This window comes from Poecile atricapillus, chromosome Z (genome assembly GCF_030490865.1).
Source record: "Poecile atricapillus isolate bPoeAtr1 chromosome Z, bPoeAtr1.hap1, whole genome shotgun sequence".
NCBI lineage: Eukaryota > Metazoa > Chordata > Aves > Passeriformes > Paridae > Poecile > Poecile atricapillus.
The window spans coordinates 107,026,204-107,051,705 of NC_081289.1; the positions used below are offsets into that span (position 1 = coordinate 107,026,204).

Consider the following 25,502-nt stretch of genomic DNA (forward strand, 5'->3'; position numbering starts at 1 on the left):
GGTGTGGGGCTGTTGTGGATATGTGTTAAACACAGGGTTGACAATATAAGAGATATTTTTGTTACTCCTGAGCAGGGCTTTCACAGAACCAGGGCCTTTTCTGCTTTCCACAGAGCCATGCTGGGGAGGAAGTTGGGGGTGCAAGGAGGTTGGGACAGGACGCAGCAGGACAGGTGACCCAAACTGACTGAAGGGATATTCCAGACCATATGACATCATGCTCCATGTATAAAGTGGGGGAAGACAGAGGAATGGGGAACATGTGAAGTGCAGTGTTTGTCTTCCCAAGTCACCATTACATGTGATGGGGCCCTGCTCTCCTGGAAATGGCTGAACACCTGCCTGTCCATGGGAAGCAGTGAATTAATTCCTTCTTTTGCTTTGCATGTGTGTGTGGCTTTAGCTTTCCCTATTAAACTGTCTTTATCTCAACCTCTGAGTTTTCTCACATATACCTTTTCAGTTCTCTCTCTGATCCTGCTGAGGAGAGAGTGAGCAAGCATTTGCATGGGGATTGGTGCTAGGGTTAAACCATGACAAGAAGTTCAGCAATTGTATCATATAATTGCATTTTTTTAATACTCAAACAGGAACAATGTTTTCCCTCAGCTAGAACTGGAAGCTTATTAAAAAGCCTTCATGTATAGTCAAAAGCAACAGGAGATTATAATGCAAACAGGGCTTGATGGGCAGTTTCAGCACAAGTGGTGGCAATTACAAAATACTAATGTCAGTTTTGCAGGGTAATATTGCAATGTTATGAGGAAAAAGATGGTTGTAGGGATAAGGGACAGTGTGGTTCCCTACATTAGGGAACAAAAAAAAAAAAAAAGTACTTTTCAGGTGTAAAACTAAGTAACTCTGAATGAATCTTTAATTGGTCATGCTTGGCAGTTAAACAGGTGAGTTTCAGGCACACCAAGGGACAGATGCAGACTGGAGTAAGACAGTTGCTGAGATATTTTAATTTTTAGTTCTGTTTTACTTGGGAGAGTTGACTGTAAGGAGGTACAGCTGTAGAGCAAATAACTTTCACTACCAAATATAAAAACAAAGTGGGACAATGTAACTGTGAAGAAACAATTTGAGGTTAAAAAAGAAAGGATTTTTTTTCTGTGTGGTAGATGATGAGCACTGTCCTTTCAGGATTAAAGATGAAGTGAATCACATTCCAGGGCCAAGCACCAGCTTCTCAAACTAGCCTGTTTAGATCCAGTCAGGATGGCTGGGGTTGATGCCAGTGGCAAAGCAGCCAAAACTGGCCCATGAATAAAATGTCTCAGACTGAGTTTCAGCAGAGAGCTCCAGTGCTGAGACACCAGTCGCAACAAGCCCAGAGGAAAAGCCTGGATGTTGTCAGAAAGAGGCAGTTTTCAGATGACTGAAGTGAGCTACATTAACTAAAAGGTACAGCAACGTCCAGCTGCTGCTCAGGGGCATGTGAGAAGACAGCAGAGCTGCCATCTCTGCAAGGGGGCAATGCAGGGTTTTTCAGGTTGTACCATGGGCATTTCTATTGGGGTACTGTGCTAAGATGAAGTGGTGTCAGTTCAAAACTAAGTTCTGCTTTCTGATGATCATGCAACAGCAATTTTTAACAGAACTGCAATTTCTGCATGCTTTCAGATAACAGGGCAAATGCCTGTTGTTCTTCTGGAAAGCAGGTATAAGCAGCAGGAGTCAGGACCTTAATTTGAATTCTTAATTTTGTGCAGAAAATATGCAGTTAGTTTAAATCACAGCAAATGGACAAATGCAGTTAGTCTCCCAAAGACTGTTCAAATGTCTCGATTTCTTTAAGCACTGCTATATAAGCACTGACATAAAATGTCAGCCTGGCAGCTGGGTAAGATTTTAAAATAAATTTTCCAATATATTGTGTCCAAAGAAACAAACCAACATAGCCATATCAGTATATATGTTCACTTTACATTTTGTTTATGTGCCTAAATTCAGTATGCTTCTGAAATTCTAGATAAAACAGGCTCCTCTATTTGGTTGCTTCCTTGTCCTTTCTTGCAATTTTTTTCTTCTGACTAGTCTGGGCATCAGCAATTGAGGCCAAGAAGAGAAATGTGTCTATTTAGATGTCTGGTGAAATCTTTGACTGTTAGAGAAGACATCAGACATGACTTATGAATACTGGGAACTGTGTAGTCAGCACAAATGTAGATATTTTATAGCTTTAAAAAACACAAGATACATTATGAAAAAGACCAGAAGATGAATTATTTTTTTTAGATATTAAGAATTAGTTGTTGAATAGGGTTTTCAGTGATTTAGAGTATGGTTTTGTGCTCAGTATATGGGCTTTTTTCAAATCTTACTATTAGTACATTATTATGTGAGTGTTTTTTCAAAATAAAATACCATTAAGTCACTGGTGAAAGTTTGAATAGTCTTGGATATTTCATATACTACTTCTCTTAAATCATGTGTACTGAAAGTGAGACCTGCTGCAGCATGCACATGTGCCAGCTGGCACTTGCCTGCAGCACAGGGCCTGGAAGGTGTGGATTTTCCAGATATTTACAGTCCAGTTTCTGCATAGAAAGAATCAACTCCAAAGTAATAGAGCCTTTGGAACATAATGGCTCATGATAACTCAGCTGCTTGTTGATTCTTACAAAAGCACCATGGTTTCCTCCCACATACCTCTGTATACAGAGGAGCCTGCAAACCAACACTTAAAATTTTCTGTAGTACAAATACCAGTTCCCAAGACTTTGATCAGCTGTGGAGATGAACTGGCTGCACTGTGTTCCACCTGATACATTTTAATGCTCCATATAACTTTTTTGATAATATCCTTTTTATATGTCAGAAATCCTTAGGCTCCTTACACCTGGTTTCCCCAAGCTGCCCACTTGCTCAGGCTGCATTTCTGATCAGACCTTTGTTTCAAGACCTTTTTCCTTCCCTATTTTGTGTGAGGCATGGGCAATAGGGTACAGCTAATTCCCTCCTAAAGGAGAAATCACAGAGACAGCAGCAGCTGCAAACACCTCCCAGCAAAGCTGCAGACAGAAAACAGCTGTCAGCAAAAGGGTGTGTTTTATTCTGTACTTGGAACAGAAAGTGTATGGCAAGGAATGCCCACCAAGGGGCCACTCGCAGGACCACCCCCTTGTTATGGTCTGCCTTTACTCTGAAAAGTAAGCAGCACGAGAAAGTAGGTGATGATCCTTGCCTAACTATATGGATACAGTTTTAATTTTTCATCTGAGATTCATTTTCAGAGCTAAAAGGTACATCCTGAAAAGAATCACCGAGATCCTAACTAGATGTTGACCTGATGAAGCAAGTGGGAGATTCGCCAGCAATGGGCTTTCTAATGCTATTCAGCGTAAAATTACTGCTATGTTTGGAAAGGACTGAATTAGGGATGGGAAGAGCAAAAAACCCTACAAAATGCTGTATTATATTCAGAGGGGGCTGCCTATGAAACATGTAAATGAAACCTAAGGGCAAAGGCACACCTATATAGAAGCCTGTGTTGCTGTAGCCACATACAGTCATAGAATACAGTGAATTGGACCACTGAGTGCATCTCCTAGATGGAGGTGTCATTTGAAAAGACGTGACTTCCTGTAATAATATAGTTACAGGAAGTTTGGAAATAGATTTTTTTTGTTGTTGACTTTTATTTACTACAGTTAGATTCTGCAACATTCTTCTGTCAGTAACTCAATATAGAAACACCCACCTTGAGAGAAAATTGTGAATAAAATGAACAATAATGTTTGTTTGTTGTTTTTTTCTGTTAGGCTTTTGATAGGGCCTGTTAAAAACTAAATGTGCAGGATCTACTGCTCCAGCTGGATCCTTGAAAATGTATGGGGCATGATAGGATTCATCCAAGAATCCGTCAAGAGCTGGCTTATGTAGTCACAAAATGTTTCTTTTGAGTGGTTTTGGGAATCCAGAGAGGTCCCAGGTGACTGGAAGCTGGCAAATATTGTCCTGATTTTCAAGAAGGGCAGGAAGGAGGACCCAGGAAACAACAGGCCTGTCAGTCTCACTCCACTGCCTGATAAAGTTATGGAGAAGTTTATTCTGGGGATACTGAATAACACCTGAATGACAATGCAGTCACTGGTCACAGCCAGCACAGCTTCAGGTGAAGAAAGTCCTGCTTATCAACCTGGTTTCCTGTCATGACAAGGTGACCCAGCTGACCAAGGGAAGCCAGTAAAGCCTTTGACACTGTCTCTCGCAGGATCCTTCTGGACTTAAATGTCCAGCCCACAGCTGGATAAACACATCTTGGGATGGGTGAGCAGCTGGGTCACGGGTCAGGCACAAAGGTCACAGTGAATGGGATGACATCAGACTGGGAACCTGTCACTGGTGGGGTTCCACAGGGCCCCATCCTCTGCCCTCTGCTCTTCAACATCTTCATAAATGACCTGGACACAGGACTGGAAGGGATACTGATGATGTAAAACTGGGAGGAGTTGACTCTCTCGAGGTCAGGGAGGCCTTTGCAGAGAAACCTTGACAAATCAGGGATTTGGGCAATCACCAACCACATGAAGTTCAACAGGGAAAGTGCTGGATTCAGCATCTGGGATGGGGCAGCCCTGGATGTATGGACAGACTGGGGAATGAGATACTGGAAAGCAGCACCATGGAAAGGGACCTGGGGTTCCTGGTCAATGATGTGTTGAACGTGAGCCAGCAGTGCCCTGGCAGCCAGGAGGGACAACCCTGTCCCGGGGGGCATCAAGGGAGGGGATTGTCCCTCTCTGCTCTGAGCTGGGGTGGCCTCACCTCCAGTGCTGGGGTTTTGCTATAAAAGGAGCAACTGAGAGCATTTGGTCTGTTCAGCCTGGAGGAGACTGAAGACAGACCTCACTGCAGTTACAACTTCCTCACAAGGGGAAGAGGAGGGGCAGGCCACTGATCTCTTCTTTGTGGTGACCAGGGACAGGACCCCTGGGAATGGCCTGAAATTGTATCAAGGGAGGTTTAGACTGGATACCAGGAAAAGGTTCTTCACCCAGAGGGTGGCTGGGAACTGGAACAGGGTCCTCAGGGTGGTGGCCACAACATCTGACAGAGTTCAGAAAGTGTTCAGACAATGCTCTCAAACACATGGTGTGACCCTTGGGGATGGTGCTTTACCAGGAGCTGTATTCAATGTTTTTATGTGTCCCTTCCAATTAATCTTATTCTGTGATTCTGTAAATAATTATATGGCTCACTTCCAGTGCTTTTACATGAAGAAATGTAAGGATTCAGAAGGAACTAAGGGTAATGTGTGTATCGTGTTTATGACCCTACTAAGTAATACGTACATGAGTCTCCTATGCTCTCTGATGAGTTACGGTGACAGTAACTGTTCAATGCTACCTTCAACTTTCTTCTTAATCTGGATCCTCACTCGTTTTCACAATGCTTGGGTTAGTAACAAAAGGCCCTATAAACCCTGATGAAGGGCCAGGACTGCTGCCTCTTGCCATTTTTTAGTTTTTTTTGTGTTTGTGTTTCATTTTCTGTTCATTTTCTCAGTTGCTACCATGCATGATGGGTCATGAAGTTGTGGTGAGGGGAAATGTTCAAGTTAATACTGCTGAAGCAGACTGTAAGAGCTGAAGCAAACAAAACAAACTATTGCTGTGCTCAATATTAAAAAAAAGGGCAAGTTTTGAAAGAAGGAAAATTCAGTGATATTTTTAAAAGCATGTAATATCTTACTTGTCCTATAGTTTCAATAGTACTAGCTTTGATAGTACTGAAGAAGCTTACGATGTTTTTAATTTCTGCATATTTTGTACAAGAGTCTTATCCAGCTCTGCATTTTTCCGTACACAATGGAAAAGGCAAAAAGCACGCTGGTTTCCTTTGCTGGCCTTTGCAGAAAAAAACCTGTGAAATGAAGTGTAACTGTTCTGAATGGGATCCTCCAATAACTATGTCTGTGAGTGTCACTACATTAGAAGTCACTGTGGTGTCTCAGCGCTTTCCTGGACAATTTCCTAACTCTTCCTGCATTTGAAAGAACTTGCTGAGTGTCCCTTAATTCAGGTTTTGACACTGGATGCCTGCAAAGGGAGAGGTCAGAAAATGTGACATGAAAGGGAACTGTACTCTTTGTACTGAAGACACTTTTGAGGCAGGCTTTTACTTCAGATTCTGAGCCCAAGAACTTTAAGAAAGAATACCCCATTTATTTTTTCTCATTAACATCCCTTAAGTAATGATTTCCAGGTGCTTTTCTCCTGCTGCAAAAGCATAAATTAAGTAATTCCTCTTCCCAAGTTTTTTAATTAATGTTGAACCACTGTGCAATGGAAACACTATATGTACTTCAAAAAAAAATAATTTATTTTTACAAGAGGATTTGCTATAAAACAGTAGAGTACAAGGAAATAAGTTCACAGATTTTTGTGGTTTAAATTCTTACTTCCTGAAAGGAACAATTACAGTGTCTTCTAAAAATGTAAAGATTCATTGATCAGGAAAGAAGACTTGACATATCACTGCAAAAGAAACATCACAAGGGTATGAAAGACACTAAGAAAATGGGAGGCCTGACATTTCTGGCAAAATTTAACCTAAACATGACAGAGAAAGCATGATGATCTTTGTTTCTTCTTCAGTTCCATCCCATCACCAGGATGATGGCAGGTAACTCTCCACAGTTTATTTCTGCTCCTATCTAATCTTATGAGTGCTACCCCAGCCCCTGTTGATTTTATATTGAGGATTTTAAAATATGACATAAAAGTTACAAACAAAATTTTAAGTACACAATACAGTTTCATCCTTTTTCAGAAAGCCCAAATTGATAAAGCTGTTCAAATCAATAATCTTTGGCATCTGCAAACCAGAATGATTGTATTACCAAAGTACAAGGATAAATCCCAAAATTTTTACAGAAAATAATTACTTAAAGCCAGACTAACATGTGTGTGTTTGTGTAGTTTGTTTTGTGTGCATGTGTTCTCAGTTACAGTGAGCCTCTAGAAATACAGAAAGGTAAATATTTTTGTCAGCTGATTGTTTTAGCAGTCACATAATCCTTCCTTTGATGTCCTGGGTCAATGAAATCCTAGTACCATCAGGGTTTAGTAGAAGATCTATTAAAAGAGTTGTCTGTGATCTTTCCTGCAATGGAAACAGCAGTAAAGTAAAAAAGTTATTACTCTGTCACAATGCAGGGATATCTGTGCATTCTTGATTGCCTCAGCTCTCCAAACTGAGTTATTTTTTAGATTACCAGTAGAGTGTGACTGTAGCTACAGTTAACAATTATTTCTTTAGCTTCCTAGAGCTACCACAACAAGGTCTGGAGAAGACAAGGAGTATCCATGGTGGAAGCACTAAGTCTCTTTTTATTAGCAGGTTACTCTGAAAATAATGTTGGAGGCAAGTTACCAGAGCAATACTGTGTGGTGTGCTACATATCCACATACCTTCTCATCTTTAGCCAACAGTCCTCTTAAACAGTACTGAGGTAGCTTTTCCACCTTAGGCCATTTAGTGTCTAACATCAGGATATCATAATATGTACTGATTCATTTTTTGAGAGAAAACAGCAACAACATTTCTCAAATGCTCTTAGGAAACGTACATCTTTTTTTTTTTGCTCTAGGGCTCGACTCCTGTTCCTGCTGAACTGAGCCAGTGTGTAAAATCAGAACTGATATCAGCTCAGTAGGCACCGGAGGACGGGTCCATCAACAGCCTGGAACAACAGCAGCAGCCAAAAGTTGTTTCCGACTGGAGCTGCCACCATTTCCTGCAAACGACACACAGTGCTAAGCTAAAACTGCAGAGAGATCATGACAGCATCCATTAAAGAGAAGACTATAAAACAAAGGCTTTATTGACAATTTCAGTTAAAGTCACAAACATTATTTCCTCTGACCTTCAGGATAGCATGGTAACCAAATTACTGTAAGCAATGGCTTATATTTGCAATCAGACTGAGAACTTAAGAAGTACTGTTTATTCTCAACTAAAACTAAAAGTCTTTGGTCCTTCCCAGGTTGCCTCTGCCTCTTATTCTTCATACAAACAAAGAAACTGAACCTCGGACAAATGCACTCATCGCAAATCTGCCTGTTCAGCAGGAAGGGATCTCAGCCAGCAAATGCTCTCTGCCCTGCAGAGAGTCTCCTCTCCCTTCTCTTCAGGTGCAGAACTTAGCCACTGTGAACAAAGAGGAAAACAATCACTGTTCACCAATCAGCTAAGCTCTGCACCTCGCCAGAGAGATCTCCGTCTCAGCAGAGATATCTTTCGGAGGAGGTTCTTCCATGATGCTCTGCTGCTCTCCTCTGTTTTTGGTGGGTTTGGGGGTTTGTTTCTCTTTTTTTTTTTCTTTTTGTTTGGGGGTGAGGGTTGGTGTGTTTTTTGTTTGTTTATTTGATAGATGGAGAGGATTCCACGCTGTGCACACATCAGACCGTTAAATGGTGAGTTTCATGCTAGCAGCTGTGGTCATGGCTGTGTGGTAATCCCTGGCAATGTGATTTTAATCTTAAGTCACAAATCATCATGCCAGGAACCCAAACAGCCATAACATTAAAAGAAAGCTGTGCAGTCACACAGAATATTGTGCTCAGTATCTTTAGATTTTATGTTATAGCTCACCATGCACTTCCACGTCAAAGGGGTAATTCTAGGCTATTGCTAACACCTGTACACCATGTAAATTTCCTGCACTAAATACTTACCATTAGAAACTTTGATTTAGAAATTTTGATTTTATTGTTTCTGGCCTTCAGACAATCAAAGACAGATTAAGAATTGCTGAACATAACTCAAATTCCTGCGAATCCTTGATAATTGAGGATACACAAGAGAGGCTCTCTAGCCCTAACTATTTAAAAGGTGTCTCTCCTACCCCACAACTGATACCCGGCCACTCTGCAGTCTGATCTACCTTTCCCAAAAAAGTTTTCTTGGCAGGCACAGTTCTTGTCTATACAGAAGAACAACATGGCTTTTCATAATCAAACTTGCTTTCATAGTATCTGTCATTGGCTGTATTTCCTAAAAACATAGCAAAAAACACTACAAAATCAAGTGGAACTCACAAATACTGCTAGAACATGAGAAAATTACGATTTTTGCTTGGTAGCAATTAGGTGACAATGTTTCTGCTAAATTAGAAGGCTGAATTTTGATACCACAAATCAGCTGTAAAGTTTTGTTAACAACCAAGGCAATCAGTCTGTTGAATGACTGATATAATTAACCAAAAATCTGAGGTATGCTGTACTGCAAGAAACTTTCATACAAATCTTTTTGGGTTATATGTTGAAGATGCATGTGAAGACACTGAAAGGCTACCTCCAACTGTTCCGAGAGAGAATTGAAAAATGTCTCTGCAAATTTATAGCCTGCGGCACTCATTATTCCATAAATATTTTTTCCAGTTCTGGTTCTTCTCTGGTGATTCCTCTTCCTTTAACTTCAAACAAGCTAGCTTCTTTGTTTTAAGGCTACTTTTCTTACCTCATAATCAATCTTCAATACCCTTAACACAAAAACATTTGAATTATCAGCTTGTTTTCACATGATTCATATTTGCTTCCAGCCCACAGTTTCGTATTTCCACTGTGGGATCAGGCTCTTTTCAAAGACTGTGCTGCCTGTCAAGTACACATGCAGCTCTGTTAAACAGAAATGCTCCCTGCACAACTGAAATTTTTGTAAGTAGAGTTAAGAATACAGAATGGGAAACAACTGTAGGCAGAGCCTGGCCTTCTTTGGCCATTTGGACTTACAGTTGCCTCTTGTACAGTCCATTACAACAAAGCCATTCTCCACGTTCTCCAGTTTTGCCTACATGTATGTAACTCACTGCTCCTGCAGCTGGGCTTAAGAAAAAGAAAAAAAAAGCCAACATGATATGTAACAAGAGTTATTTCTCAGCCTAAGTAGTCACAAGCTGTATGGTATGCCAAAGTTTACCACATTCAGTGAGAGCTGCATATTCTTTCTCTATGAAGCAAAATCAGGGTGTTGGGATTAAAATGAAAAATCACCTTTTCAGAACAACATCTCTGCCACCACTTTGGCTGAGGATGCATCCATATGTTCTTGTGCTGCAGCGAAGCATTTCTGTGCAAGTTCTTGTTGTTTTGCATCTTCATTCACCATTAATTCACCGTAGAGATACACACCCATGGCCTGAAAAAGGAACATAATACACAGGCATCCTACCACCAGTAATAACTACTTAGCTGTTTTTTTGCCACTGACCTCCTAGTACTCATTTAAACTAAAAATGAAACAAAATAGACAATGCAAAATACAGAAAATACCATTTACTCTCTAATGCCTATTCTACCCCCTAAAAAAACCCTTAGCTTTCTCTGTGTCTCTTTCGCCTAAGGGTGATTGTCTATATGCTGTGTTGACTACATAAAAACAACTGTTAATGTATGAGTTCTGTGTTATGGCATGACAAGAAAATTATTCCTCACTCCACTTTCCTTGCCACTTTTCAAGTTGAATACTGTTTTCTTTTACCCACTACCTGAATTTTTTCCAAATGCCCCTTAAGAAAAAAACTTCTCCTTCCTTCAACAGGATACACATTTTCTTTCCAATTGTCATGTTTACTCACACATCCATGAACAAAGACTGAAGTAGTCCACTCCAAAATTCCCATTTGGCAATTCTTTAACTGGACATCAACTGTATATGGTCATGTTTGTGTTTGACTCCCATTATATCAGAGATACAGCTTAACATGCATAAATTCTGTTTGGGTACAAAGGCAGACTTTTCCTAACTATTTAGTCTGGACATAGCAGCTATAAAAAAAGGTAATGGGGCTCCTGTAGGGAGATCTGGGCCCCTTTGACCACTGCCAACAAAGCTCTTGCCAACTTAACAGGAAACATATTGGAGATCATCTTTTTTTTTCTGATGATACATTTTTTCTAGCTAATTACAGGTATTCAGTAAATGTTAAAACTGCACTTAGCAAAATAGGATTACACATGTGACAAAATATTAGCAACTTAGCATGCTTAGCATGACTTTTCCAGTTATTGTTTGGACACTTGCAGGAGTGGAAAAATTTAGATAGCATTGAGAAAATACAATTTTTAATGCTATTCTTTGCACTTTCTAGCATTGGCTGGTGGGCCTTAAAAAACCCGTCAGAAGAGAAGTTTTCTTCTCCAGAAGAGAAATTTAAAGTTTAACAATAACTGAAATAAGAGGAGAAAGTCTCAGAGTGGCAGAAACTCCTTGCCAGTTCCCTAAGCATGCTCTGACACCAAGAGAACCAAAACCTCAGATTTCCAAGGTGTGCAGCTGTACCAAGGTCTGGCAGCCACACAAATGGCCTTGGAGCTGGGCTCCATTTGCTCTCATTGAGAATTTTTTAAATGGTGAGATTTTCTTACTATAGGAACTACACTCTCTACCCAGCATTAATAATGCTCCCCTAGGCCTAGCAGTAAACACACTGCTGTTTTGTAGAACTTCGAAGGATTTAAATAATTCATTTGCATTTCTTCCCAGACTTTTAAAAAAGCCATGTTACATGATCAGTACAGACATGCAACTGCTCTAATTTAAGTAGTAATCACACCAGAAGCTGTTTGTACCATTAACTGTATGCACTGCTGAAGTAAATGAAATGAAGATTACATTAAAAAGTTGCAAAAATTATTTCCCTACACTGCAGAAAATGTCTTTATTTGGCACAACAGCTATTCCAAACATAATGCAATTCTGTATGGTTTTACCAACTCAAGGGTTCTTCGAACCCCCAGGTTCTGCTGGTGGTTATCTCCATCCTTTCACAGAATACAAATATGCTCAATATATGTAACTCCTTATAAAATTACGTTCTTTTATGTCCTTTTTGTTTGTTTGTTTTAATACAGAACTTGCCAAGAGCTCTGGGGCCTGTTTATTGGCTGAGATATAAATAGGAGGTATACTTCTGAGCTAGAAGAGGGCATGACAAACTGAAATAATTCAATTGTGCTACGTTGTCTGGAAGCACAAAACCCTCATTGGCTGTAAATAGCTTTGTTCATTGTCAGCATAAAGGGTAAAGACATTAATATCTTGCCTAGATTTTGACATATCTTCACTATTTTATATTTTTTAAACCTACATTTAAATATTTAAGAATCATCCTAGGCAGGGAATACCTTGATTTTCCAGAGTTTATAGTGAATAAAGACAAATAAAAGTGAAATAGAAAAGAACAAGGCAGAGGTACAATTAGAATTCTAAATTCACAATGGCTGAAATAAAAGGCCATGTTAAGGGAATCATGTATGTCCAGCCTTTTAAGGCCTTCACAATCCAGAAAATACAGGGTAGCATGTCCCTACCCATGGGGAGGCTAGCATTCCCTGGATGTACACTGTTGTGCTATAGTACTTACGGCCATCATCTTCAAAACTGAGGTTACCACAGCACCAACTGCTTTGCACCTACCTCATACCTGCATAGACATTCACAGCCACACTTACCTTCCTCATCCTGCAAAAGAAACCTGCTGAGAAGTATCTTCCTAGCATCACTCCTACCTCTGGCTTGCATAAAATGCAAGGAGAGAAGGAATTCTATTCTATTTCACCACTTGATAAAAGATTAGCATTTTTAGGTGGAGTTGAATACTCCTACTGTAGGTGGCTTCCTTAAATTACTATGTTTAGGGGACCACAGAAGAACTAAATGAATACACAGGCATGTTTTTGACAAACTGCAGCAAGAAAATATACTAATTTTTTTTTTTTAATTTCAGCATAAGGGTGTTGAAAAATTGATTGTTTTCAATGGTAGTTAAATGTAACTTACCTGATCCTCTCTGAGGAATCTCTCAATGTCTCCATACCCAGGCTCATATTTGTGCTTAATGACAAGTTCACACCATCGGTGACGAACCTTTGGGAAGAAAAATAATACTAGGTAAAAAACAAACAAACAAACATTTTTATATATTTTATCTGTTTGGGTGCTGATAATGTATCCATACCAGTTTGGCTTTTTCATCTTTGTTGGGTTTGTATTTTTTGGCAAATCTTCACTGCCACTGTTTCCAGTCTTGACTTTCCTTCTTTTAAGTGAGGTTAGAGGTTATTTCTTTCTTATTGTCAAAAGGGGGGTGTGAGGGGTGGCAGGAAACAGATATTACCACTGCAGAGGTCTGGAGAAGCTACAGAATATAACTGATAACATCCCCTATGTAACCCCTTGTTTATCATACAAGTCACAAAAAGGCTTAAATGTAATTCTGCACCAATATTAAATCCATCCCAAAAAGTTAGATATCAACCCACGAAGGAGGGAACTTTCACTTAAATGAATCAGTTCTGCTACTAACAGATTTTAAGCACATTGTTAAGCATTTAAAATTCATCTGCATTTAAAAAGATGTGGTTCTGTTCTACCAATACACTTTGATAAAAAGTTACTGACACACTGTAACAAAGTTTTCTAGCAAATTGCAAGTGAAAAAATGGTTTCACTTAAGTAGTGTGAACACGAATTACATATGTTTTGTCTTTACATTTTTGACTTTGTTCTTAGCCATTCTTGTGGCATAAGCGTAATCTTACCCTCCAGCAAGGCTTGCCTGATTGCAGGCAGTGATCAGCCTAACATTTTATATTCCATTAGCCATTCAGCACAGATAGTAAAGGAAAACAGTTAAGTGGAGTAACTTCCAGTGCTTCTGTTTCAGCCTTTTCTCTCACCATCTTTCAGAAGACAGGGTACCTAATGGAAATCACCTTTCATAGTAAGAGTGAAATGTTAACATTTTTAATAGTTTTCAAAACTGAGTCCAAATTGTGCTTACATGACGTAGCCGAATATGAACCATTTTCTGAATGATAGATGTAGTGATAACATTGAGAACTGAAGACAGAAAGGGAAGATGGGGAAAAAGACACTGCTGGCTTTTGGAAACAAGGTTTTGAAAATAATTTTCTTTTTATCCCTGCCAACTTTATAGATCCAGAAAAAAATTTAAAGAATTATGTTACATTAGATGTTAATTCTGTTAGCATAATAACAAGTGATAAATGACCACAAGCCCTGTGAACTCGATTCCTCCTTTCAGCTGACCCCTTATACAAAATAGTTTGAACACACCTTATGAAAATAAAAAGCTGTGAGGTTTTGGGACTGGGTGAATTTTGCACTTGCTGCATTTAAGATACTGAATAGCAACAGTGCTGTTCATGATAGGGAATAATTGCTGTCTCTTACAGCTTTTTGCTGACAAAATAGCAGCTGTTAGGATTCCTGCTAGTGGAACCAGAGATAAACTTACAAAAGAAATAGCTTTCCAAGATTCAACTCACTTTGCTGCATATGCCCATATTCATAATGTAAACCTTCAAAACCCTACCCAGCTGCTGCTTCTCCCAGGAGACACTAAACGTTTCTCCAGTAAATCTTCCCAGGCAATCCAGCTTTGTTACAGGGTGTTTCTCATAGCACCAAGCAGCTCCTTGCCTGGGTCAAACTACCCGGACTCAAAACTCAACCATACACCTTTCCTAACTGTAAGATGAGTTAACCAAACAATATAAACACATTTAAAAGACTGTAGATAGACTTTACTCTGCACATTCTTCCTATAACATAGAAGAACATTCTTCTTATAACAAACAAACAAAAAAATCCAAACAGAATTCCTAATGTATTCTGGTATTAACAAGGAGAAACATGAGGAGGAGAAAGGGTCTGTGGTCCCCTCCTGTGATCACGGCTCTTCTACATCTCATGATCCAGCACTTACAGCACTTACCCAGGAGGTAAGCAATCAAATGCAGCTTCTGTGGTTGCTCATGACCTCAAACTGCGCCTTCAAGTGAGAATATTTCAACAGCAGACTATAAAGTATACTGGGATGGGGCTCACTTCATACCTCCTGGTGGAGCTTTTCTTTCCCCTGCAGATATTAAAGTATTTCCTGATCTAAAGGTGGAGTCACAAGATACAAGGGCCCCCATTTCTGAGTACTCTTGATAACAAGTAGGGACCTGGCTTAAAGAGCACAGAAGCCAGTTGGCTCCCAGGACAGTTTTCTTGGTCCAACCATTGTAGCTGCATGGAGAGCAGAAAAAAGTTCCCTCTGTGAAGGTGTTCATGTGGTCTTACTTCCTCACATACTAACATCATGTATGAGTGACAGTGTATCATGGCTGGATCATCTGAATTCCAATGGCTCTGGAAAACACAGAACTAAGCTGTGCCTGTTCCTTCCTCCATATGGTTTCTGTCCTTGGCAACCAACATCTATTCAAATAGTTAAAAAGAAAAATATTTGTTGAATGAGATCTGAGACAGCACACACTTTTTTTTCTCTCTTTTGCTTTTTTCCTTTTCTTTCCCAGGGTGAGTACAAATCCCAGCACATTCCCAGACCTGAAACGCTGGCACTTTGCCAGCTGGGGCAGGAGCAGCATGCCTCTTACCCTCAGATTACACATTTGCCTCCTGTCTGCCCCAAATCTGTGGCAGAGCAAACTGCAGGAGAATCAATGGCTGCTAAAGGACCTTGTGAAACCATCAGCTCAGCCAGCCCTTCTGGCTCCCTGTGACTTGTACGAGACCCCAGAAAGCAAAGCACAGAAATCAAGGCTGGCTCTGAGTGCAAGAGGGGCAGGGGGTCCTTGCACAATGTGGACTGAAATGTATTGGTTACATTCCTGCCCTCTACACCATATGGTGTAGACAGCCGTGTTGCCCAAACTGCAGCTAGAACAGTTTCTCAAACACATGCACTATAAAGAAGTAATTTTTCTATGATGCTCCATATCCCTAAGGCTGATTCCACAAACATAAGAGTTTCAGTCACATTAGAGTAGGGTGCAAAAAAAAAAATAAATCAGTTCCCAGCATCTCATCCAATGCTTAGAGAGGCAAGAGCAAAATGGGCCCCAATGCTTCACAGCCTAATGAATGAGTCATTTGAACAGGCACTTTCAATAAAACTGTCTCAAAAGGAAATTTCAAAACCAAGCAGCTTGTGGTACGACTGGGCTAACCATACCACATCCTGTGTATGCTCTTCTTGGCTTTTCTTTTCCTCCCAGGAGCAAATACTCAGCGACAAAAATAAGAATTCATTAGTCCTCTTGCAGTTTTCTCTCTGCATGTTTCCCTGTGCTTTTTCTACAGTTCAGAGATTCACAGCATATGTCGTTTTGGCCGGTTACACCGTAAACAATATAAACTAAACCTGAAAAGTAATTCACAGCAATCCATCCTGTTATTGCTGGCAGAAAGCACATAGGACTTTGCTGGATCTGAAGCAACACCTTTAACAGCTCACCCACCCACACACTCTGTTACTGGTTTGGTAGCTGCAAGGACTCACATGCTGAAGTTGGAACTTAAATTTATTTTCTCAGCCTGCAATACCAGGGTCAAGAGCTGTCCTCCTAAGTCAAGGACTGATGGCCAAGGACAGGGAGAAGTGGGGCAGAGGAGCAATGGAGGCCTGCTGACACCTCAGATTCCTTGTGGATGGATCCTCATTGCTCGGCAATTGTTTTTTTCCTCCCACCCTGCTTTTGGAGGTGTTGGGGCTGTCTCCTGTGCCAGCTTTTTAAGCTGAATGAAGTTTGTTACTGTGTGTTTTGCAACACAATACTCATATAAGTAGTGCATTTCTGAGGCACAGTCAAGTAACATGAAGACAGAGAGCCTCAATGTCTCAGGTACAAAATTTAATTTTCATAAGTATCAACAACATTGAGATCTAAGTATTGGCATGTACCTACAAGGAACATTGTGAAGGGATGCTACTGTCAGACAGCAGAGTCCCAAATATAGGACTAAATATAGGAGAAGAAGCTTTTACAAATAATTCCAGGAGTCTGATAGTATCTTTCAATTTCATTTTTAAGAAAAATACACAGTATTGCACAATATTGTTTGTAACTCAAAAATTACCTGCATTTTGACAGCTCAATGGAAGATACCAAGACCAAAATTTTGCTTGGTCTGTTTTCAGACAATGCAAGCTGCTGCATGAGATTATTTGAGGGGGGAAAATTTACATACAATATTCTGATGACACAGCTCTAAGGCAGTCCCTTTGTTTTAGCAACCTGGGCCAAGACCTTTTGGGAAATGGTGCTTGAAGCTGACAGACTAAATCCATGTAAGGTACTAAATACACAGCTTGGCTTTCAAAAGAAAAGCTCCCAGTGACATACATACCTGAGAAAACGATATTTTTGAAGATATTCTGAACATGTCTTAAATTAAAGAGATATTAATTGTTTCTGGCCCACGTGATCAACTCTTTTGACTAATCCATGTTATTCTTCCCTGCCCCACACAATCACAGAATCACAGAATCCCAGAATAGAATGTGTTGAAAGGGACTCTAAAGATGATGTAGTTTCAACCCTCCTGCCGTGGCAGGGATACCCTCCGCTAGATCAAGTTGCTCAAAGCCCCATGCAATCTTGGATGGGGCAACTTCCAGAAATGGGGCATCCACAATTTCTCTGGGCAACCTGTTCCAGTGTCTATCCACTTCTGGATTAAAGAATTTTTTCCTAATATCTAATCTAGGGCTACTCTCAGTTTCAAACCATTCCCCCTTGTCCTGTCACTCTATGCTCTTGCAAATAGCCACTCTCCATCTTTCTTACAGGCTCCCTTCAGGTACAGATGATTGCAATTAGGTCACTCCTTCTCTTCATCGGGCTGAACAAACCAATTCTTTGGCCTTTCCACACAGTAATCACAGAATCTCACAGAATCACAGCTGAGCTGGAAGGAGCCCTTAAGGATAATTGAGTCCAATTCTCCGAGCTGCATACAAGCAAAAAAATATTTTACTACTGAGGTCTACCCATAGGATTTAGAAAACAAGTAATTTAAACCATGCCTTTATTAAACGGAGAAAAAAGTTAGACTTTACTAAGCTTTTCGTCTGCAGAATGGGAATCTAGCTTCAGGGAAGATGAGTACATTTTGCTAATAGCTGGATCCAATTTAAAAGGCGCCATAAGACAACAAATCTAAATCACTGAACAAAAGCAACATACTTAAAGATCTTAGAAAATGGGACCATTTGAAATAGAGTAGGAGCTATTGTCCAAAAAAATTGAACTTTCATTAAAGGTATGGGGTATCTGTGATCTTTACAAAATACAGGTTCAGATTCTATTGGAAAAATTATTTGAACAACTTGACTCTTAAATGTTAATTAAAGAGTCTCAGAAGTCAGACTCCAGTCTAATTCACAGAGGAAAAAACAGAATTTTTTTCAAATAACCAAGCTATACTACAACAGATTAATTTTAATTTACAATAACGAAGCATTCCAGAGCACCAGAATGCTTCTCAGTTTCATCTGAAAGCATTTATCACTAGTCTCTTCCTATCTACAGATAAATTTGATGCAAATATTAGATCATTTTCCTACCTAATTAAGAAAAAAAAATGTTGCTGGGCAATATTTGATCTAAAAAACAGGTTTTACAGTTGTTTGGCATGGAAGAATTACAGTTTAAGAACTGCCAATTTTACACTTCATTTAATGACTTTCCTTCCCCCCCATCTTATCTGTAACAGTTTTTCTTTAATACACCAGTGACTTTTCATTCTATATAGTCTGAATTTCATGTGGGCACTCCTATCTTTTATGCCACAGTAATCACATACTTCAGAAGGTGAATTTCATTTCATTGAAACTTGCCCAAGTGAGGGATGCTGAAGCAGCTCACCAGGAGCAATGAAGCAGCTTTTTGTGTTACAACTGTGTTGACAGACTATCAGTTTGGCAATCTGAAAGAGTGTACTCATTCGCCAAAAAACTACTGGATGCAAACAGAATGGATTCATTCTTTTTACAAGGATTCTGTAATTGTGATTATTGTGTTTGCCAAGTGTTTGTCAGGACACTGAGTAAAGGAGCTGTCTATCAGCTTAAATTAGCTTTTTTTAGACCAAAACCTGGACTTTTCATAGCCTAAGTTTTCTCTCAGGTCTTGTAGCGTTTGCTCTGACAGTACTGCAGATCCCAAAGAAACCAGAGGCTGGCTGGACACACCACCACAGCAGCAGCAATCTTCAAGGCAGTCTTTCTTCCTGAGACCCTCATGGGATCAAGGTTCAGTTAATGCCGTTTCTCACAGTGCAATGCTCTGTTACGGTATAAACCCCTCAATTTTCCAGAGTTATGGACAAAAGGATGATATTTCAAATTTATAAGTGGCTTTTGGTAGCCATACTCAGGCTGTATTTTACTTTGAGTAGTGGAATGAATTGCTGTTCAGTAGCTGGACCTGCAGCAGATTGAGCTCACGAAGCTCCACCGTGCTCTGTATTCGACATCACTGATTGTGTAAGCAGCTGTATTAGACAGGTTGTAAAGACAGATTGTACAGAAATTCCTGCCACATTGGACCACCTCTTTTCCAGCTGTGCAGCACAGTATGAGTAGCTCAGCCCACTGACACCCCAACAAAAACAAAAAGCATGGTCATTCAGGAAACCCTAAGGCAGTAATGGGCTGGCAGATCACAACTTTGTCAGGAGCTAATTGTCATTGTGAGGAGCACTATGAAGAGGTCTAAAATAATTTAAAACCTGGAATATGAACTGGTCATTAAAAAGTAAGTCACTTAAAAGCTAATTTTAGCATCTAATTTAGCATTTTAGAATATCAGACAATAGATTTTGGTAATATTGGTAGCAATATTTTACTTTCTCAATTAATTTTACTCCCTCTGATTTGTATTTCTGCAGAGATCAAGCAATTGCAAACTATGAAGGATGCTCGTAAGAAAGACACGCAAGCCCCATACCTCCCTCCTTCCTTCACTCAATAGCACTGATGAAGAGCTGTGGATAGAGCTCATGCAGCAACTGCCTATATTTAGTAGAAGAAGAGAAAGGTGTGGCACAATCAAGATTTGAAAGGCAAATTCTGTTGCTTGGTCAATGGCAGACTGTGAGATAGCTGGCAGCATTTGAACCTGTACCTGTGCTAGTGTGCTCATGGGCCAGGCAGCAATACTTCCACAGTTGTGCAAGCCTCAAGCTGCAACAGGTGCCTGCTTGAACCTTCTCACATTTATAACTGTGATTTAGGGATATATATTTTCTTTCTGTCCTTTCTCCTCCCCTCCAACCACATGCTCCTGTTTCAGCCTTCACACAGTTCTACAGAACACAATGTTAAAAAATTTACACGGTACCATAGCCTTGCTCAAGAACAACTTCATCAGCTTCCACAGGCTGTAAACATGACTCCACTTCCACCTGCAAATAAAACATGTATCTCTCCCACAGCCACCACAGAGGATCTTTTCTACAGGACCAAACAGAAGCCAGGAATCACAAAACATGCTGCTTCAGAAAGCCCAGGCAGAGCAGCAGGCAACCTTGCTGCTCTCCGTGATCAGAAAGGCATAGCAACCAAAGGATAGCACTTCAGGACAGGATTCACTCTTGGCAAGACAGCAAATGCTGAGGACTTGTTTGGAGAAGACAAATGCCCTTTCTTCCCCCACTTCAGGCTTACAGCAGAGAGCTGCGAATTACAAACCAGACACACTTCTCCCTATGTGGGCCCCATCTGTGATCAATGACAGCTGTGTTGGTAGAAAAAAAATTTCCAAAAGAAGTCAGAAAAGGCAAGAGACTAAGAAGCCATGTCTAATCCTTTTTCAAAGGTGGCACCGACTGTGTCTCTCTTTTGATGTCAAAGCTGTCACTGTGAATAAGAGGCTTCGTTGGGATGCTGAATTCTGTAATCTCAATGCTCTTCAGCCTCCTTCTCCTTACCCTGTCTAACAGGAGATGGGTACAGAACAGGATGGTCTCCAGCTTTACAGCAGACCAACGAAGTGATGATAGGGAAATGACCCAGAGAACTGTTAGATAAGAAAAAGGCCACCAGCACAAAAGCAGTGTGACAGCTTCAACATCACTGTCTGGGAGACCACACTGTCATGGTGCCTGAAGGCTTTTCTCCCCATGTGTGCATTTGTGCTGCCACTGTCCCCATGATGGGGAGAGCAGCTCCTGTATCATAGTGCATGTAAGGTAAGGAAACACAGCATGTGAACACAATTTCAAAAACAAAGGCTTTAAAAAATAAGTCTCAATTTAAAACACAGATACACTACTTATACTGGAACCAAATGCTTTCCCTTTGCCTGCATTTTCAGTATTGCCTGCTCAGTATGCTGAAGTACCAGTGCCATTCACAGCTTGCAGCAAGACGAAGATGGCAGAAAAGATGTCAGCATCTGCCTTTTCAACAATTTCACTGGAGATGGGTGCTGAGCTTTGGTTTGGTGGCACCAGCTCTCAGGAGCAAGGCTGCCTTCTGGCTGGTGACAGAAGCAATGCTTGTGCCACCTTGTCTGCTCTCAATTCTCACTCCTTCCTTCCCCAGCAGGGTGCTCCGGTGAGTGTGACTGTATGTGTGAAGACACAGTGTGAGGGTAAGTATGGAGAGGGTGCTGGGGGGCCAGGAGATTGTGCACCTCAGAGGGAGGGGAAGGAAGACCAGGTCCCAACCAACATCAGAGAGGTAGTGCAGGGACGAGCCTCCGGCCTTCAGCAAGGTAAGCTTGGCTTTGGCATATGTACATATCCAAACACACACTTTGGTCAAAATGCACTGACACAACTGTCTGCCATCTCATATACAGCCCCATCCATATTCCCTCTGACACCCTAGTAAAACACCTACCTACAATAATAGCTAGATTATGATAGAACATAGAACAGGTTGGACTGGAAGAGACCTTAAAGATCACCAGTTCCAACCCTCCTACCACTGGCAGGGATACCTTTCACTAAACCAGGTTGCTCAGAGCTTCATCCAATCTGGCCTTGAACACAGCCACAGATGGGGCATCCACAGCTTCTCTGGGTGACCTGTGCCAGTGTCTCACCACCCTCACAAGAAAGAATTTCTTCCTAACAGCTAATCTAAACCTGCCCTCTTTCAGTTTGAAGCTGTCACCCCTTGTCCTACCCCAACAGTATCTCTGGAATCAGCAGAAATTTATTTTATATCACCATAGCAAGCTATTCAAACACTTCCCATTACCACTGTCTGTTCTGGCTGGCTCCAGATAGAGTCTGCTTATAATTTTTACCCATATAGTGTCTGCACATGTTTTTCAACACAGGTTATTTATATATGCACATAAAAGCATGCTGGGGTTATAAATTCAAGCATTATAGTGGAAAAAAGCACATAAACATATACATCTGATGCAGAAATTCAACTCTGAAGAGTCTTGAGATCAAGCACACCAACAGTCTGTTACCAATTATTGTTAAATTATATCTCCTGTTCAGCAAAAGGAAAGGCTGCTTAAGTATCAAGGCAACAGTAAGCTATCCCCTTTGCTTATGCCCCTCTCTCCATCCCTCTGCTTATATCTTATCTATCTTGTAACCAGAGGCAAAAAACCCTTTTATCTTTGGTCTCCCACAGTGATCGTGGTCAAAACATTTGTTATTTTCAGGCAAGATTACTGTCATAGACAGAATCTGCAACTCCATATGAAAATAAGACTCAAATTCCAAGCAATGAACAATATGGCTGTCTTTTTTTCCGTAACTTAGATCACAGCCAGCCTACTCAGCCCATGCTCACATCCCTCTAATTTCACGTTCCTTAAAACCTGGCTTCCAACTTTCAAAATAATTAAATACAAGATTTTTACTCCAAAGACAAAGACCTTTTGCATCACTCTCATACTCACTCTCCCTTCTTCAATGCCCAGCAAACATTCTGAAGTGAAGAATACATTGATGTTATAAACTCAGAAGAAATGTGCTCATTCCTGTAATGAGAACATTTAGATTTTTCTCCATGTTTGATATTTTTCAGTCACCTTCTCTACCTCTTTTATTCCGTGCTGCTGCAATACAGTGACGGTTGTTGCTTAGGACAAGGCTTACACCATATGGAACACAACAAAATTCCTCTTCAGGATACTGCAACTCCAAGGGGCACAAGTGTTGAAAGTAGGACAGCAGACTTTACCCACATGTTATTAAGTCAGTGACCCAGTGGTGGCATCATATCTGTGTGGTTAAGAAATGACATCAGAACCTGCACCTTTGAATTGTTCTGCTTCTTGAAGCATTTAGACTTCACAGGACACAGTATATTTTTTTTCAAATCTGTGGTCCTATTCAGGCATTCTCTGCATCTGCAGCCAGACTTTAACCAGGAGTGAGAAGCATTATATGAGCTATTTGGATAAAGTCTCAAAGTAAGTTTATTTAAAATAAAAATACTTTCAGATTGCTTTTCAGAATTGAAAACCAAAACAAGACAACCAAAAAACCTCCCAAAAAAATCAGATCTCAGAGGAACATCCCTATGGCTGATAGGTAGGGAATTTTGTTTCTATTTTAAAAACTACCCCCTCCTTGTCATGGCCACTATGCCAGTGCTATCATATATATGCAAACAGAGTAATCTTTTAAATTTCATGACAAAGGCAGGTGGTTTGTATTACAGCACTGGGTTTGTATTGCCTGACACAGAAATACTGAGTAAAATTTTATATGAAGTAATTGCATTCAATTCAGAAAACCTTTAGGACTGACTTCAGAAGCCCAGAGGACCCTACCATTTCATTCTCGTTGCTGCACAATAGAACACAAAATTATCTTCAATCCCTTCCTCCACACATTCTTTGGATAAGCAGTAAAAAAATGCCAAACCAACCCAGCTGCATTTTTGGTTCCCTCTTACCATCAGATCCCCTGCTTTCCAAGTCTTGCTAAATTTCTAGGCTGCCAGACAGAGGAAATTAAGTCCAAAACTGGTTAGAGAAATCAGTGGTGATAAGTGAAGAGCACCAGTAATGGCAGCAGTCAGGGCACAAAAACTCCTGTTCATGCCACCCAGCAGCCACTGAGATCACTTGGAACAAACGTATTGCTGTTGGGTCCTGGAGGGGTGTGGGACCAGGAGTGCTGACTGGTGCAAAGCTATTTCCAGTGCTCCATAAATCTCGTGCTCTGATCATGCCCTTCAGCTAATGCTGACAAAGGGTTTTTCTGTTCTTCTCAAGTGGCTGGAAAAGCCCCCTACTTCACATGTAGAAACAAAACAAACCCAAAGTATAGCTACTCAAGATTATCCTTCAGCCAGTCTTACAAATTCTTCTCAACACATCCACTCAGTCACACTGGGCACATGAGCCAGGGTGAGTCTCATGGGATGACTCCCATGGCTGTCACTGGAAGTTTTCCCGTCATCTCGTTCCAATTTTCTCAGCTTCACACTGAATTTTGGACCTCATCTTTGGGAAGCAAGTGCCACCTTCCTAGAAGGTACCCTTTTCTAAGCTCCTTTCATTAGGAAAAAAATTCAGCTCCTGCAAATGCATGCTTTTGAAAAATTAACCAATATCAATACCAACCAAAGAGACTGCAAACGGCATTTAGATGCAACATGAACAAGAACATGAAACAGAGTAAAGGCCCAAAATTTTCAAGATCACAGAGGACATTTTGCAAGTGGCTACGGCTTCAGTCAACACATTTATCAGCAGTGAGGACAGTATTTTTTCAGGTATATATACCCTGAAATTAGCTCTTTTTCTAGTGAAAACAGGAAAGGCATTCTGTGACAGATATTCAATGCTAGGATTTGCATAAGGAAGTCGGAGAAGTAGAGCAGGGAAAAGAGATAGTATTTCTATGAGGATGTGTGTGAAAAGCATCTGACTGATAATAGTAAAGAGATTTCACTTTGTGAAAACACGTATTTCTTCTTTCTTTTCCATTTAATGAAGGTACTGCCTCAGTAATGGCTGGGTTTACAAAACTCAGACATGATTTATTCCAGAAACAAACTTACCATGCAGGCTGACTCATCTACAGAGCCTTTTCTAGGTTCCTTATTATTCTTTTCTAGATTCCTTATATCAAGTTCCTCCTGATGTGCTAATTGCAATTCAATTGCAGATAAAAAATTATTCAGTGTGACCATACCTATGGTATGCTCTAACTGAAACATTCAGAAAGGAAAAGGCAGGTGAAATTTATTTTGCTCTCCTGGTAAATTTTCACAGCAGATTTGTAAGTCCTGCAAAATGTACTATAGTATCCAAAATCCTGACTTTAACTGAAACTGAATAATAAACTGTATATTTAAATATTAAATAAATATAGAAACTATTTTTCCTTTTGCAGAAAAAACCACAAATTCACTAGAAAGCAAAGTCCTGTAATCAGCTCAAGCTGTCACCCTTTTTATCTACTGATTTGGTGTTTCATAACAAGAATGACATCAGTTAAGGAAAAGAACCATGGCTCTCCCTCTGTGCTTGCAATGCCACTGTCCGAAATATGCCTACCTGTTGCTACACAGTATAGTCAAGAAGGACTGACAAGCCTGTGGAGGTATTTGCAACACATTACTAATTGTGGTGTACTCAGAAGCTGGAGACTGCTTCTGAGTCCCTGCCCCAAGGGAGGACTGGCCCAGTGGCTGTGCTGAAAGGAAAGCTCTCCAAGTGCCTTCTCCAAGTGTGCAGTGA

The 25,502-nt window shown here is 40.4% G+C and overlaps 1 protein-coding gene across 3 annotated transcripts in view; it reads right to left on the bottom strand.

Moving 5' to 3' along the window:
• Positions 1-6,309: 6,309 nt before the first annotated feature.
• The window catches only part of AOPEP (aminopeptidase O (putative)), a 197,412-nt gene continuing 178,219 nt past the window's right edge, over positions 6,310-25,502 (bottom strand). For all 3 annotated transcript variants that reach the window (XM_058826407.1, XM_058826405.1, XM_058826406.1), the window contains 3 exons: positions 12,793-12,879; positions 10,005-10,149; positions 6,310-7,113 (listed from right to left, as the gene is read on the bottom strand). In XM_058826407.1, coding sequence (XP_058682390.1) covers positions 10,009-10,149; positions 12,793-12,879 — 228 coding nt within the window. In that variant the 3' untranslated portion in view covers positions 6,310-7,113; positions 10,005-10,008. The remainder of the gene's footprint in view (positions 7,114-10,004; positions 10,150-12,792; positions 12,880-25,502) is intronic.